The following is a 17830-nucleotide window of genomic DNA, read 5'->3' on the forward strand; positions in this document are numbered from 1 at the left end:
GTAACGAACTGTTCTTGGCACAGTTTGGTGAAAGGCTTCAGAAAGCCTCTGCTTCCCATCACTCACTGCATGTGTGTGCAACCGTAAATAGTGTCCTCCAGTCTCTTCCTCTCCTGTGTGCAACCGTAAATAGTGTCCCCCAGTCTCTTCCTCTCCTATGTTTGTACCTGTAAATAGTGTCCTCCAGTCTCTTCCTCTCCTATGTTTGTACCTGTGAATAGTGTCCTCCAGTCTCTTCCCCTGCTCTTCGTCCTTCTCCAGCTGTCTTCTTCGGCCATCGTCTTCGTCGTTAGTTCCAGGGGACGTGCCTTGTAGGAGCCAACGCTCTCTCATGGCTTTAGACTGGTGACAGAGAGACAGATAAGAAAAGAGACAACAGGTTTAGAAAAATAAAAAAATTATTGTTGATAAACTCCCATGTCTACTGCGTGAAATACCACCGTGTTCCATCACAGCAGCAAGATTTGTGACCTGTTGCCACAGGAAAAGGGCAACCAGTGAAGAACAAACACCATTGTAAATACAACCCATATTTATGTTTATTTATTTTGTACAGTGACATCACTGCATATATACATAATATTATAATTGAAATGTCTTTATTCTTTTGGAACTTTTTGTTTATTTCACTTTTGTATATTATCTTTTTCATTTGCTTTGGCAAAGTTAACATGTGTTTCCCATGACAATAAAACACTTAAATTGAAATTGACAGACAGACAGACAGACAGACAGACAGACAGACAGACAGACAATAGGAAAAGACAGATTTACAGCCAGCCAGACAGACAGACAGCCAGACAGACAGACAGACAGACAGACAGACAGACAGACAGACAGACAGACAGACAGACAGACAATAGGAAAAGACAGATTTACAGCCAGCCAGACAGACAGACAGACAGACAGACAGACAGACAGACAGACAGACAGACAGACAGACAATAGGAAAAGACAGACAGACAGACAGACAGACAGACAGACAGACAGACAATAGGAAAAGACAGATTTACAGCCAGCCAGACAGACAGACAGACAGACAGACAGACAGACAGACAGACAGACAGACAGACAGACAATAGGAAAAGACAGACAGACAGACAGACAGACAGACAGACAGACAGACAGACAGACAGCTGTTTTATCTACTACTTACTTAAAGAACTGAACTATTGCTTCCATGTGTGTTTTTCTGTTTCTCATTTAAGAAAAACAAGAATTCAGTTCTATGGCAGTTATGGGTGTTTTTCCCCCATGAGACACTATCTGAAGGAAGGCAGTATCACTTCCTCAAAACAGACAGAATGAATCTCAGATAACTGTAACTTATTTTGATGTTTTCGTACAGGAGGTTTTACATCTAGTTAAGGTGCTTGGTGCAGAATGTCTCAGGTAAAAAAAAAGGTGAGACATTTGGTCTGATGTAAACAAAGTCCGATCCGTCGATCCGCTGGATCCCGTGGTTCTGGGTAAATAGACACAGCTGTTCATCCCGTGGTTCTGGGTAAATAGACACAGCTGTTCATCCCGTGGTTCTGGGTAAATAGACACAGCTGTTCATCCCGTGGTTCTGGGTAAATGGACACAGCGGTTCATCCCGTGGTTCTGGGTAAATAGACACAGCTGTTCATCCCGTGGTTCTGGGTAAATGGACACAGCGGTTCATCCCGTGGTTCTGGGTAAATAGACACAGCTGTTCATCCCGTGGTTCTGGGTAAATAGACACAGCGGTTCATCCCGTGGTTCTGGGTAAATAGACACAGCTGTTCATCCCGTGGTTCTGGGTAAATGGACACAGCTGTTCATCCCGTGGTTCTGGGTAAATGGACACAGCTGTTCATCCCGTGGTTCTGGGTAAATGACACAGCTGTTCATCCCGTGGTTCTGGGTAAATGACACAGCTGTTCATCCCGTGGTTCTGGGTAAATAGACACAGCTGTTCATCCCGTGGTTCTGGGTAAATGGACACAGCTGTTCATCCCGTGGTTCTGGGTAAATGGACACAGCTGTTCATCCCGTGGTTCTGGGTAAATGGACACAGCTGTTCATCCCATGGTTCTGGGTAAATGGACACAGCTGTTCATCCCGTGGTTCTGGGTAAATAGACACAGCTGTTCATCCCGTGGTTCTGGGTAAATGGACACAGCTGTTCATCCCCTGGTTCTGGGTAAATGGACACAGCTGTTCATCCCGTGGTTCTGGGTAAATGGACACAGCTGTTCATCCCGTGGTTCTGGCGTAAATGGACACAGCTGTTCATCCCGTGGTTCTGGGTAAATAGACACAGCTGTTCATCCTAACTGGTTCTGGGTAAATAGACACAGCTGTTCATCCCGTGGTTCTGGGTAAATAGACACAGCTGTTCATCCCGTGGTTCTGGGTAAATAGACACAGCTGTTCATCCCGTGGTTCTGGGTAAATAGACACAGCTGTTCATCCCGTGGTTCTGGGTAAATAGACACAGCTGTTCATCCCGTGGTTCTGGGTAAATGGACACAGCTGTTCATCCCGTGGTTCTGGGTAAATAGACACAGCTGTTCATCCCGTGGTTCTGGATAAATAGACACAGCTGTTCACCCTGTGGTTCTGGATAAATAGACACAGCTGTTCACCCTGTGGTTCTGGATAAATAGACACAGCTGTTCACCCTGTGGTTCTGGATAAATAGACACAGCTGTTCACCCTGTGGTTCTGGATAAATAGACACAGCTGTTCATCCCGTGGTTCTGGATAAATAGACACAGCTGTTCATCCCATGGTTCTGGATAAATAGACACAGCTGTTCATCCCGTGGTTCTGGATAAATGGACACAGCTGTTCACCCCGTGGTTCTGGATAAATAGACACAGCTGTTCACCCTGTGGTTCTGGATAAATAGACACAGCTGTTCATCCCGTGGTTCTGGATAAATAGACACAGCTGTTCATCCCATGGTTCTGGATAAATAGACACAGCTGTTCATCCCGTGGTTCTGGATAAATGGACACAGCTGTTCACCCCGTGGTTCTGGGTAAATGGACACAGCTGTTCATCCCGTGGTTCTGGGTAAATGGACACAGCTGTTCATCCCGTGGTTCTGGGTAAATGGACACAGCTGTTCACCCCGTGGTTCTGGGTAAATGGACACAGCTGTTCATCCCGTGGTTCTGGGTAAATGGACACAGCTGTTCATCCCGTGGTTCTGGGTAAATGGACACAGCTGTTCATCCCGTGGTTCTGGGTAAATAGACACAGCTGTTCATCCCGTGGTTCTGGGTAAATGGACACAGCTGTTCACCCCGTGGTTCTGTGTAAAAATACACAGCTGTTCATCCCGTGGTTCTGGGTAAATGGACACAGCTGTTCATCCCGTGGTTCTGGGTAAATGGACACAGCTGTTCATCCCGTGGTTCTGGGTAAATGGACACAGCTGTTCATCCCGTGGTTCTGGGTAAATGGACACAGCTGTTCACCCCATGGTTCTGGGTAAATGGACACAGCTGTTCACCCCATGGTTCTGGGTAAATGGACACAGCTGTTCACCCCGTGGTTCTGGGTAAATAGACACAGCTGTTCATCCCGTGGTTCTGGGTAAATGGACACAGCTGTTCATCCCGTGGATCTGGGTAAATAGACACAGCGGTTCATCCCGTGGTTCTGGGTAAATGGACACAGCTGTTCATCCCGTGGATCTGGGTAGCGTTCTTCCTCTCTCTGCACTTACTTCGTCACAGGGAACGTCCGAATTCTGACCAATCAGCGGGCCTTTGAATGTTGATAGGTTACCCGTGGGCGTTTGTCATGGATAAAAGGACGCGTCGGTCCTGACAAACTCTTGCCCACAAATTTGACAAAACTCTGTTGTGGATGATAGTGACTTCATGACTACAAGCATTTTGCTACACCCACAATAACATCTGATAAACACATGATACCAATAACATTTTATTTTATTTGATGACCAAAATTAACCTACTTGTACACTTTTAGTACATTTTGGTGCTGAAATAAATGTTTCTGACTAATATCTATGTCACATATGTCAACGATAGAAGTTCTGTCTTTTTTCTGAGTATTGTGTACTATTCGTACTGCATACTATTTAGAACATACTGCTTGGTAAAAACATTGGCTTGTAGGCAACTCGTAGCAACATTCTACTCATCCGTACTGCGAAGGCATCGGCGAATGCACAGTCACATTTGTTCTGGTACGGTGTGTCACCTATTCTGGTTATAAGCTTTTGTTCGAACACACGTGGGTTTAAAAATAGGATTTTCTTCCTCAGTAGTGTGCAGTGAATTCTGCTCGATGAAAAGTCTAAATGAGTATCACATCCAAATATTTAAAGTATACTTGATTTCAGAAAATGTGTATACTTAATTAAACAGACTACTATTTAAGAAGTAGAGGACAAAGTAACACACAGAGACACACAGAGAGACACAGACACAGAGACAGAGACACACAGAGACACACAGAGACACACAGAGACACAGAGACACACAGAGACAGAGACACACAGAGAGGCACACAGAGCGATAAAGAGAGACACAGAGAGACACAGAGATACAGAGGCACAGAGAGAGGCACACAGAGAGACTGAGACACAGAGAGACAGAGACACAGAGACACAGAGAGACACCGAGACACAGAGACACAGAGACAGAGACAGAGAGACAGAGAGACAGAGAGACAGAGACAGAGAGACAGAGACACAGAGAGACAGAGAGACAGAGAGACAGAGACAGAGAGACAGAGAGACAGACACAGAGAGACAGAGACACAGAGAGACAGAGGCACACAGAGAGACAGAGACACAGAGAGACAGAGAGATAGAGACACAGAGAGACAGAGACACAGAGAGACAGAGACACAGAGACAGAGGCACACAGAGAGACTGAGACACAGAGAGACAGAGGCACAGAGAGACAGAGGCACACAGAGAGACAGAGACTCAGAGACAGACACACAGAGAGACAGAGACAGAGACACAGAGACAGTGACACAGAGACACAGACCTCATTGAACAATTAGCAGATAGATTGTGTACTATACAGTAGACCGGCACAGGGCTAACTTCAAACAGAATTATGTTCATGGCATTTGACCAGAAAACAGATCTCCCACTGAGAATGAGCAGACAGACTTCCTGTGTACTCAGTCAGTAGAGCATGGCGCTTGCAACGCCAAACAGAATTATGGGTTCTATTCCCACTTGACCAGAAAACAGAGTGGCCCCAGCCAACTTGTAATGAGGACAAAAGCCAGATATATAGACTCCAGACGAGTTTGTTACTCCAGTCCTGCATTTCACTGCAAACAAACTATTTATTCCCTATGTACTGTACATTTCTCTCTCAGGCTGATACAGAGAGACTCATCCAGGCTTGACTACCGTAATACTCTCGTCTCTGGTCAACCCTAGAAAAGCCATTGGTCAACTGCAAAACATACAGAATGCTGCAGCATGGGTAGTGACACAAGACCAGACGGAGAACACACATTACACCGGTTTTAAGGTCTCTGCATTTTAGGATTCTGCTATTGGTTTTTAAATCAATCAATGATTGTCCAGCCCAGTACATGTTTAATATATGTATACATATATATATATATTTCACCGTTATTTAACAAGGTAGTCTAGTTGAGAACAAGTTCTCATTTACAACCATGACCTGGCCAAGATAAAGCAAACATGCCATTAAGTTATGTACCCAGTAGGACCCTCAGGTTCTCTGCCAACTGGCCTTTTAACTGTCCCAAAGCCACAGGCTTCGTCCCAAATGGAACAACTATTTACTGCATTACTTTGACCGGGACACATTGGTAACAAGAAGACAAATCAAATGAAGATTTAGTTATAAAACACATTTCAGACATGGAATGCAATACATCGAATGCAATACAAGGTGCTTTACAGGAAAACAATAGTTAAAACAATGACATATTTACTACACAACAAACATAAGAGGATAAAAAGCTAAAGAATAACAGTAAAAACTGAGCGACTGAAAATATTCTCTTTAGCTTCTTCGGGGTAGGGGGCAGTATTCGGACGTTTGGATGAATGAGGTGCCCAATGTAAACTGCCTGTTACTTAGGCCCGGAAGCTAGGATATGCATATGCATGGTAGCATTGGATATAAAACACTCTAAAGTTTCCAAAACTGTTAAAATAATGTCTGTGAGTATAACAGAACTGATATGGCAGGCGAAAATCTGAGAAAAATCCATCCAGGAAGTGGGATTTATTTTGATGCGGGTGCTTTTTTGAAAGCCTATCGGACCATATAAGGGTTAGGACCCAGCTTGCAGTTCCTATGGCTTCCACTAGAGGTCAACAGTCTTTAGACATGGTTTCAGGCTTGAGTTTTGAAAAATGAAGAAGAATGAGAACGTTTTGTCAGTGGATGGTAGAATGAAGCAGAGCTGGTTTGCGCGTGTGACCGAGTGCGCGCCCTTCATTGTTTTTTCTTTCTATTGACGCTATTGTCCGGTTGAAATATTATAGATTATTTAGACAGTAGACAACCTGAGGATGAATTATAAACATCGTTTGACATGTTTAGACGAACTTTACCGGTACTATTAGGATGTATTCGTCTGCATGTTTTGACCTCCTTTGAGCCAGTGGATTACTGAACAAAACGCTCCAACAAAACAGAGTTTTTGGGATATAAAGAGGGGCTTTATCGACCAAAACAACCATTTATTGTGTGGCTGGGATTCTTGTGACTGCAACCAGATGAAGATCTTCAAAGGTAAGTGATTCATTTTATCGCTATTTCGGACTTTCGTGACTCTTCTACTTGGTTGGAAAAAGTTTGTATGCTTTTGTAAGCGAGGTGTCCTCAGATAATCGCATGGTTTGCTTTCACCCTAAAGCCTTCTTTCAAATCTGACAAAGTCAATGTAACACTTGAATTTTCATGAATGTTTATTATGACTATTTCTGTATTTTGAATTTGGCGCTCTGCTATTTCACCGGCTGTTGGCCAGGATGCTTGAGTCCCAAAGAGTTTAAAAAAAATAAAATGTCCAAAGTTTCAGTGTTTTAACCTTTTTTAAAGGTGTGTTTTAACATCTCTTTAAAAATAGTTTCAGGCCCCCTCAGGTTCTCTGGCCCCCAGGTCTCTGGCCCCATCAGGCCCCCCCTCAGGTTCTCTGGCCCCCTCAGGTCTCTGGCCCCCTCAGGTTCTCTGGCCCCCCCCCTCAGGTCTCTGGCCCCAGTTCTCTGGCCCCCTCAGGTTCTCTGGCTGGCCCCCCCTCATGTCTCTGGCCCCCTCAGGTTCTCTGGCCCCCTCAGGTTCTCTGGCCCCCCCTCAGGTTCTCTGGCCCCCTCATGGTTCTGGCCCCCAGGTTCTCTGCCCCCCTCAGGTTCTCTGGCCCCCTGGCCTGCCCCCTCAGGTTCTCTGGCCCCCTCAGGTCTCTGGCCCCCTCATGTCTCTGGCCCCCTCATGTCTCTGGCCCCCTCAGGTTCTCTGGCCCCCTCAGGTTCTCTGGCCCCCTCAGGTTCTCTGGCCCCCTCAGGTTCTCTGGCCCCCTCAGGTTCTCAGCCAGGCTGTTCCAGACACAGGGGGCATAATAACTAAAGGCTTTCTCTCCATTCCTCTTGGTCCTAGTTATCAGATGCACCAGCATGTGGTTGCTGTTCAGAGAGGGTAAATTACCCTGTTGTTTAAGTGCCCAACATTTAATGCCAATTACCTCTCACAAAAAAATGTGGCCATGCCCAAAGAGAGTTTAGAATGAGTCTTTGTTCCATCTGTTCTCCAGAGTAAAGGATTGTTAGCTGTTGAGGAAGTGGCACTTTACTGAATACCCTCTCAGAGATGTAGTCAGTGTGATAAATCCCTGACTCGAGGGACTATTATATAGACAACATCAGCTCTGTGGGAGAGACAGAGTAAACAGAGAGAGAGTTTAACACAAAGAGAAGTTGGTTCTCTGTAGAGAAATCTCTCTCTCTCACAATCTCTCTCTCTCTCTCTCTCTCTCTCTTCTCTCTCTCTCTCTCTCTCTCTCTCCAAATCAAATGGCTTTATTGTAATGGAACATGTCTCATTGTCAAAGCAAACATCACATATCAAATCAATGATTCTCCAAATCAAATGGCTTTATTGTAATGGAACATGTTACCATACATTGTCAAAGCAAACATATAGACACATATCAAATCAATGATAATAATAGGAAATATAATAATAGTCAGGACACTACAGTAGTGATAAAGACAACTGACATAGTGATAAAGACAACTAGTTATGGAATGAGGACATGAATGAGATAGTGATAAAGACAACTAGTTATGGAATGAGGACATGAATGAGATAGTGATAAAGACAACTAGTTATGGAATGAGGACATGAATGAGATAGTGATAAAGACAACTAGATATGGAATGAGGACATGAATGAGATAGTGATAAAGACAACTAGTTATGTAATGAGGACATGAATGAGATAGTGATAAAGACAACTAGTTATGGAATGAGGACATGAATGAGATAGTGATAAAGACAACTAGTTATGGAATGAGGACATGAATGAGATAGTGATAAAGACAACTAGTTATGGAATGAGGACATGAATGACATAGTGATAAAGACAACTAGTTATAAAGACATGAATGAGATAGTGATAAAGACAACTAGTTATGGAATGAGGACATGAATGAGATAGTGATAAAGACAACTAGTTATGGAATGAGGACATGAATGAGATAGTGATAAAGACAACTAGTTATGGAATGAGGACATGAATGAGATAGTGATAAAGACAACTAGTTATGGAATGAGGACATGAATGACATAGCGATAAAGACAACTAGTTATGGAATGAGGACATGAATGAGATAGTGATAAAGACAACTAGTTATGGAATGAGGACATGAATGAGATAGTGATAAAGACAACTAGTTATGGAATGAGGACATGAATGAGATAGTGATAAAGACAACTAGTTATGGAATGAGGACATGAATGAGATAGTGATAAAGACAACTAGTTATGGAATGAGGACATGAATGAGATAGTGATAAAGACAACTAGTTATGGAATGAGGACATGAATGAGATAGTGATAAAGACAACTAGATATGGAATGAGGACATGAATGAGATAGTGATAAAGACAACTAGTTATGGAATGAGGACATGAATGAGATAGTGATAAAGACAACTAGTTATGTTATTATCCTGGTATGATGGTTCTGTTTCTCACCACTTAATGCCAAAGAAGAATATTTAAATAAGAGACATGCAGAATAGTTTGTTGCCAATGCAACGTCACAATAAGGTGCAGAGCGTTCGATTTGCCTGCTGGTGGAGGGGGGGGGGGTGGCAAGGAGACCCCTAGCTCAGATAAAACCATTGACAACTACGTGCCAGGTTTTTTAAAGACATGTTAACTATTTGTTTCTGATATCATCATCTCTAGAAGAGCATAGTCAGGACTTACAAATGTCAAATTATTCCCATGCAAAACAAATCAGACATACAGTATACAGCAAGTAACTGTGTGATTTTCAGGATCGGTAAACATCCATTGATCATGTAGTTTCTGATACAGGAGGGTGGCCTGACAATATCCCTCAATATTGGCCACAATTAATTGAATATATGAGTGCTATAAAATCAAAGTGAGCTATACCTGACACGTCGTTTAGCTTAATTATTTTGCAAGTGATGCTACCAGGTAGAAACCTTGTAGATTAGGCTAAAAATAGCTTAGGTCTAGCTAGCGAAGTTAGCTAACATCGGCCCCTTTTCAACATTGCGTTTTTTAAGAACGTTTGATCACGACTGACAGACGTGCTAGACCAGGGGCGTTCCTATGATGTCTTTCTCTAGGAAATAGCACTTCTTATTTTGTGGGAAAATGTGGATTCCAAAAGGCTTTGAATATAAAGGTCAGGTGTCGTTTACCTTAAAAACACACAAATATAGATCTTAAAAGGGAACGTTGTACGTTTTCAACACTTTTTTTCCCAGAGGATGTAGGTGTTTTTGCACGCAAGTGTTATTCATTAATTTCCACAAGAAATATAAGCCATAAAATATATTTAAATATATATATATATTTTTAAAATATTTCTTCATTATTTTATAGTTCAATTCTATTTTATAGTTCAACTTTTTTCCCCATGATAATTGTATTTATTGTTTTATATTCTATTTTCTGTGTTTCTCTGATATCACTTTCCACCCAGTTAGTTTGTTGTAATGATCCATTTAAGAAAACAACCCTTTCCTACAACGACATCACATGACACAGGAATTGTCATCATTTCTTTGAAGCAAATATAAACAGTCAGTTGTATCTGTGTGTCCGTGTTCCGTGTTCCGTGTTGTTAGACTATGTGTTTCACTCATACATTTACTCCAGATTTCCACCCTGTTAGGATTATGCACGTAAAAGGTTTGAAAATGCCTGAGCTTGTGCTCTAAATGCCCCGAGAGCAAAAAGCTCTGAATTTAGGAATGGAAAATCTGACAACTCACTGAATTTATGAATTCCCAGAGTGCACTCTGAGCACACTCTGGCTCTCCAAAGTGAATTTACAAACTCAACCAAAATAGCTTAGAATGCAGATAGCAAGCTGTGAATTTCTATTGGACTATATATATATTATGCAACTGTGCAGTGCAGTGGTTATCCCAGATGCTGAGAGAGAGAAAGTGAGAGAGAGAATGGAAAAAAGAGAGAAGCCAGACCCAGGAAGTGAGATGTTTGTTTAAGAGTGGGCATGATGAGACTAGGAGAGGGACTAGTTCTCATAGGAAAGTACCGTGACAACAGGCTCACTACAACCACTTGATTAATTTATTTTTCTCTCAATCCACTTCCTCCTTCTCCATTGACAGTAACAGTCACATTATGAACTAGTGAGGTTAGAGAGGATGACGTTCTGTAGACTAGATGATGTTCTGTAGACTAGATAATGTTCTGTAGACTAGATGATGTTCTGTAGACTAGATGATGTTCTGTAGACTAGATAATGTTCTGTAGACTAGATGATGTTCTGTAGACTAGATGATGTTCTGTAGACTAGATGGTGTTCTGTAGACGAGATGATGTTCTGTAGACTAGATGAAGTTCTGTAGACTAGATGGTGTTCTGTAGACGAGATGATGTTCTGTAGACTAGATGAAGTTCTGTAGACTAGATGAAGTTCTGTAGACTAGATCTCACCTGAAAGACTAGATGATCTCACTGAAAGACTAGATGATGTTCTGTAGACTAGATGATGTTCTGAGAGAGATAATGTTCTGTAGACTGTGATGACCTCTTCTTCTCTGTGGTACTAGATGATTTCTGTGACTAGATAATGTTCTGTGCTATACCTGATGTTCTGTGGACTAGATGATGTTCTGTGTGTATATTCTCTCTTCCTCTGTAGTATACCTGATGTTCTGTGGTATACTCTCTCTTCCTCTGTGGTATACCTCTCTTCCTCTGTGCTAGACTAGATTGTTCTGTGGTATACCTCTTCCTCTGTTGGTATAGACTAGATTTCCTCTGTGGTATACTATTTCCTCTGTGGTAGACCTCTCTCTTCTCTGTGCTATACCTCTCTCTTCCTCTGTGGTATACCTCTCTCTTCCTCTGTGGTATACCTCGCTCTTCCTCTGTGGTATACCTCTCTGTCCTCTGTGGACTACGCCTCTCTTCCTCTGTGGTATACCTCTCTCTTCCTCTGTGGTACACTCTCTCTTCCTCTGTGGTATAACTCTCTCTTCCTCTGTGGTATACCTCTCTTCCTCTGTGGTATGACCTCTCTCTTTCTCTGTGCTATACCTCTCTCTTCCTCTGTGGTATACCTCTCTTCCTCTGTGGTATACCTCTCTCTTCCTCTGTGGTATACCTCTCTCTCCTCTGTGGTACACCTCTCTCTCCTCTGTGGTATAACTCTCTCTTCCTCTGTGGTATACCTCTTCTTCCTCTGTGGTACACCTCTCTCCTCTGTGGTATACCTCTCTCTTCCTCTGTGGTATACCTCTCTCTTCCTCTGTGGTATACCTCTCTTTCCTCTGTGGTATACCTCTCTCTTCCTCTGTGGTATACCTCTCTTCCTCTGTGGTATAACTCTCTCTTCCTCTGTGGTATACCTCTCTCTTCCTCTGTGGTATACCTCTCTCTTCCTCTGTGGTATACCTCTCTCTTCCTCTGTGGTATACTCTCTCTTCCTCTGTGGTATACCTCTCTTCCTCTGTGGTATACCTCTCTCTTCCTCTGTGGTATACTCTCTCTTCCTCTGTGGTATACCTCTCTCTTCCTCTGTGGTATACCTCTCTCTTCCTCTGTGGTATACCTCTCTCTTCCTCTGTGGTATACCTCTCTCTTCCTCTGTGGTATACCTCTCTTTCCTCTGTGGTATACCTCTCTCTTCCTCTGTGGTATACCTCTCTCTTCCTCTGTGGTATACCTCTCTCTTCCTCTGTGGTATACCTCTCTCTTCCTCTGTGGTATACCTCTCTCTTCCTCTGTGGTATACCTCTCTCTTCCTCTGTGGTATACCTCTCTTTCCTCTGTGGTATACCTCTCTCTTGTCCTCTGTGGTATACCTCTCTCTTCCTCTGTGGTATACCTCTCTCCTTTGTGGTATACCTCTCTTCCTCTGTGGTATACCTCTCTCTTCTGTGGTATACCTCTGTGGTATACCTCTCTCTTCCTCTGTGGTACACCTCTCTCCTTCTCTGTGGTACTTAGATTGCATCTCACCCAGAAAGACTTAGTGACCTTGTGTAGTGTCCAGGGCTGCTGGTGCAGTGACCTTGTGTAGTGTCCAGGGCTGCTGGTGAAGTGACCTTGTGTAGTGACCAGGGCTGCTGGTGCAGTGACCTTGTGTAGTGTCCAGGGCTGCTGGTGAAGTGACCTTGTGTAGTGACCAGGGCTGCTGGTGCAGTGACCTTGTGTAGTGACCAGGGCTGCTGGTGCAGTGACCTTGTGTAGTGTCCAGGGCTGCTGGTGCAGTGACCTTGTGTAGTGTCCAGGGCTGCTGGTGCAGTGACCTTGTGTAGTGACCAGGGCTGCTGGTGTAGTGACCTTGTGTAGTGACCAGGGCTGCTGGTGTAGTGACCTTGTGTAGTGTCCAGGGCTGCTGGTGCAGTGACCTTGTGTAGTGACCAGGGCTGCTGGTGTAGTGACCTTGTGTAGTGACCAGGGCTGCTGGTGTAGTGACCTTGTGTAGTGTCCAGGGCTGCTGGTGTAGTGACCTTGTGTAGTGTCCAGGGCTGCTGGTGCAGTGACCTTGGGTAGTGACCAGGGCTGCTGGTGTAGTGACCAGGGCTGCTGGTGCAGGGACCTTGTGTAGTGTCCAGGGCTGCTGGTGTAGTGAACTTGTGTAGTGACCAGGGCTGCTGGTGTAGTGACCTTGTGTAGCGACCAGGGCTGCTGGTGTAGTGACCTTGTGTAGTGTCCAGGGCTGCTGGTGTAGTGACCTTGTGTAGTGTCCAGGGCTGCTGGTGTAGTGACCTTGTTTAGTGTCCAGGGCTGCTGGTGTAGTGACCTTGTGTAGTGTCCAGGGCTACTGGTGTAGTGACCTTGTGTAGTGACCAGGGCTGCTGGTGTAGTGACCTTGTGTAGTGACCAGGGCTGCTGGTGTAGTGACCTTGTGTAGCGACCAGGGCTGCTGGTGCAGTGACCTTGTGTAGCGACCAGGGCTGCTGGTGCAGTGACCTTGTGTAGTGTCCAGGGCTGCTGGTGTAGTGACCTTGTGTAGTGACCAGGGCTGCTGGTGCAGTGACCTTGTGTAGTGTCCAGGGCTGCTGGTGCAGTGACCTTGTGTAGTGTCCAGGGCTGCTGGTGCAGTGACCTTGTGTAGTGTCCAGGGCTGCTGGTGCAGTGACCTTGTGTAGTGACCAGGGCTGCTGGTGAAGTGACCTTGTGTAGTGTCCAGGGCTGCTGGTGCAGTGACCTTGTGTAGTGTCCAGGGCTGCTGGTGCAGTGACCTTGTGTAGTGTCCAGGGCTGCTGGTGCAGTGACCTTGTGTAGTGTCCAGGGCTGCTGGTGCAGTGACCTTGTGTAGTGTCCAGGGCTGCTGGTGTAGTGACCTTGTGTAGTGTCCAGGGCTGCTGGTGCAGTGACCTTGTGTAGTGTCCAGGGCTGCTGGTGCAGTGACCTTGTGTAGTGACCAGGGCTGCTGGTGTGACCTTGTGTAGTGTCCAGGGCTGCTGGTGCAGTGACCTTGTGTAGTGACCAGGGCTGCTGGTGCAGTGACCTTGTGTAGCGACCAGGGCTGCTGGTGCAGTGACCTTGTGTAGTGTCCAGGGCTGCTGGTGCAGTGACCTTGTGTAGTGTCCAGGGCTGCTGGTGAAGTGACCTTGTGTAGTGACCAGGGCTGCTGGTGCATTGATCTTGTGTAGTGTCCAGGGCTGCAGGTGCAGTGACCTTGTGTAGTGACCAGGGCTGCTGGTGCAGTGACCTTGTGTAGTGTCCAGGGCTGCTGGTGCAGTGATCTTGTGTAGTGTCCAGGGCTGCTGGTGCAGTGACCTTGTGTAGTGTCCAGGGCTGCTGGTGCAGTGACCTTGTGTAGTGTCCAGGGCTGCTGGTGCAGTGACCTTGTGTAGTGACCAGGGCTGCTGGTGCAGTGACCTTGTGTAGTGACCAGGGCTGCTGGTGCAGTGACCTTGTGTAGTGACCAGGGCTGCTGGTGCAGTGACCTTGTGTAGTGACCAGGGCTGCTGGTGCAGTGACCTTGTGTAGTGTCCAGGGCTGCTGGTGCAGTGACCTTGTGTAGTGTCCAGGGCTGCTGGTGCAGTGACCTTGTGTAGTGACCAGGGCTGCTGGTGCAGTGACCTTGTGTAGTGTCCAGGGCTGCTGGTGCAGTGACCTTGTGTAGTGTCCAGGGCTGCTGGTGCAGTGACCTTGTGAGTGACCAGGGCTGCTGGTGCAGTGACCTTGTGTAGTGACCAGGGCTGCTGGTGAAGTGACCTTGTGTAGTGACCAGGGCTGCTGGTGAAGTGACCTTGTGTAGTGTCCAGGGCTGCTGGTGCAGTGACCTTGTGTAGTGTCCAGGGCTGCTGGTGAAGTGACCTTGTGTAGTGTCCAGGGCTGCTGGTGCAGTGATCTTGTGTAGTGTCCAGGGCTGCTGGTGCAGTGACCTTGTGTAGTGACCAGGGCTGCTGGTGCAGTGACCTTGTGTAGTGTCCAGGGCTGCTGGTGCAGTGACCTTGTGTAGTGACCAGGGCTGCTGGTGAAGTGACCTTGTGTAGTGACCAGGGCTGCTGGTGAAGTGACCTTGTGTAGTGTCCAGGGCTGCTGGTGCAGTGACCTTGTGTAGTGTCCAGGGCTGCTGGTGCAGTGACCTTGTGTAGTGTCCAGGGCTGCTGGTGCAGTGACCTTGTGTAGTGTCCAGGGCTGCTGGTGTAGTGACCTTGTGTAGTGTCCAGGGCTGCTGGTGCAGTGACCTTGTGTAGTGTCCAGGGCTGCTGGTGCAGTGACCTTGTGAGTGACCAGGGCTGCTGGTGCAGTGACCTTGTGTAGTGACCAGGGCTGCTGGTGAAGTGACCTTGTGTAGTGAACAGGGCTGCTGGTGAAGTGACCTTGTGTAGTGTCCAGGGCTGCTGGTGCAGTGACCTTGTGTAGTGTCCAGGGCTGCTGGTGAAGTGACCTTGTGTAGTGTCCAGGGCTGCTGGTGCAGTGATCTTGTGTAGTGTCCAGGGCTGCTGGTGCAGTGACCTTGTGTAGTGACCAGGGCTGCTGGTGCAGTGACCTTGTGTAGTGTCCAGGGCTGCTGGTGCAGTGACCTTGTGTAGTGACCAGGGCTGCTTTATTTAATGATGTCAGTAACACACAAACACAAACACACGCACGCACGCACACACACACACACACACACACACACACACACACACACACACACACACACACACACACACACACACACACACACACACACACACACACACACACACACACACACACACTCCTGTGGATGGATGTGTTTACCTTGAGATGTTGTAGCTGCAGCACCAGATCGTCCAGCTGTCTCCTCTTGTCTTCGATCTCTGACTGTCTTTTCCTTTTCTCCTGCAGAACAACACAACAACGGGCAGAAATGAGGGATTTACTGCAGCATGCGGTGGGCATTCACTCCAGGCTAGGGACTCCGTGCAAAGCAATAATTATGTGACCTAAATATCAGAGGGCTGCAGTGAGGCAGGCCTCATATTCTCCAACCTTGTGCATGGAGGATGGTAGGGATGAGGGGGTAGGCCATAATGGAATGATGTTGTTGGGGAATGAGGGACAGGGGTAGGCCATAATGGAATGATGTTGTTAGTGTATGAGGGATGATTAGGTGGATGATGTTGTTGAGGTATGAGGGGGTAGGTTATAATGGGGATGATGTTGTTGGGGTATGAGGGATGGGGGGGTAGGCCATAATGGGGATGATGCTGTTGAGGGATGAGGCGGTAGGCCATAAGGGGATGATGTTGTTGGTGGTGGTGGATGAGGCGGTAGGCCATAATTGGATGATGTTGTTGAGGGATGAGGAGGTAGGCCATAAGGGGATGATGTTGTTGGTGTATGAGGGATAAGGGGGCAGGCCGTAAGGGGATGATGTTGTTGGTGTATGAGGGATGAGGGGGTAGGGCATTAGGGGGATGATGTTGTTGAGGCATGAGGGGGTAGGCCATAAGGGGGATGATGTTGTTGCTGTGTGAGGGATGAGGGGGTAGGCCATGAGGGGATGATGTTGTTGGTGGATGAGGGATGAAGGGGTAGGCCATAAAGGGATGATGTTGTTGGTGGATGAGGGATGAGGGGGTAGGCCATAAGGAGATGATGTAGTTGAGGGATGAGGCGGTAGGTCATAAGGAGATGATGTTGTTGAGGGATGAGGCGGTAGGTCATAAGGGGATGATGTTGTTGGTGCGTGAGGAATGAGGGGGTAGGCCATAAGGGGATGATGTTGTTGAGGTATGAGGCAGAGGAAGTGGGTTAGTGCTCAACACACGCCCCCCCCCCTCAGAAAAAGCATCCCATACCATTTTACCATGGAAATAGCTGTTCTATCGTTCAGCCTACAGTAGCAGCCAATGTGTGGTGTTTATTCCATGAGACTTTTGAAAAAAAACATGCAGGGCTTCACATGAAGCTGTTTATCCACTTGTCCCCCAGACAACGAGGTGACTGAAAATGTTGTTGTGTTGTTTGATGCAAGAAACCACTTTACAAAATAAAATGCATTGTTATTCCCATACCATGATTACAGAGAATCAGACAAATTATGCTCCCCTCTGCCTATTGGCTACTTAGCTTATTCAAGCCTGCCTCAAAATACAAAGCTCTTTACCGGACTCACTTTTCAAAGATGTCTAGAAATGTTTTGTGCTCTTGTAGGAAACAATCACTCCCCTATTGCTGACTACAAATGATTTATAACTGGGCTAATAACTCACTAACTAGCAAAGGATATGAACAACGTATACACGTGGCTACACTCAGGTCTCGCTCAAAACAAGCACATCTAGTCACGGCCGCTCATGCTGTAAACACAGTCCAGTTCATCTAGTCACGGCCGCTCATGCTGTAAACACAGTCCAGTTCATCTAGTCACGGCTGCTCATGCTGTAAACACAGTCCAGTTCAGCTAGTCACGACCGCTCATGCTGTAAACACAGTCCAGTTCAATGTGAATGGCAGATATCAATATATATGGCAATGGTCTATTTGCATAGAGGCCTACTGCAGCTCTGATTGGTTATGCTGCACTAGTCTTCGTAGAGTGCGGGCTGAAGAGTGTGTGTCAATGCAAAAGAATCCTAATCCAATGTGTTCTGCTTACAACAAAAGCTCTCGCATCGAGTGATACATTGAAAGTGGCTAATATTGTAGGGCTCCC

At 46.0% G+C, this 17830-nt stretch overlaps 1 protein-coding gene across 1 annotated transcript in view; it reads right to left on the minus strand.

The window, feature by feature from the left end:
• palm2akap2 (PALM2 and AKAP2 fusion) overlaps positions 1–17830 on the minus strand; it is a 167954-nt gene that overhangs the window by 57609 nt on the left and 92515 nt on the right. The window contains exons 3-4 of the mRNA XM_064977228.1: positions 15931–16011; positions 212–342 (exon numbers count right to left, since the gene is read on the minus strand). Coding sequence (XP_064833300.1) covers positions 212–342; positions 15931–16011 — 212 coding nt within the window. The remainder of the gene's footprint in view (positions 1–211; positions 343–15930; positions 16012–17830) is intronic.

This window comes from Oncorhynchus masou, chromosome 11 (genome assembly GCF_036934945.1).
Source record: "Oncorhynchus masou masou isolate Uvic2021 chromosome 11, UVic_Omas_1.1, whole genome shotgun sequence".
Lineage (NCBI taxonomy): Eukaryota > Metazoa > Chordata > Actinopteri > Salmoniformes > Salmonidae > Oncorhynchus > Oncorhynchus masou.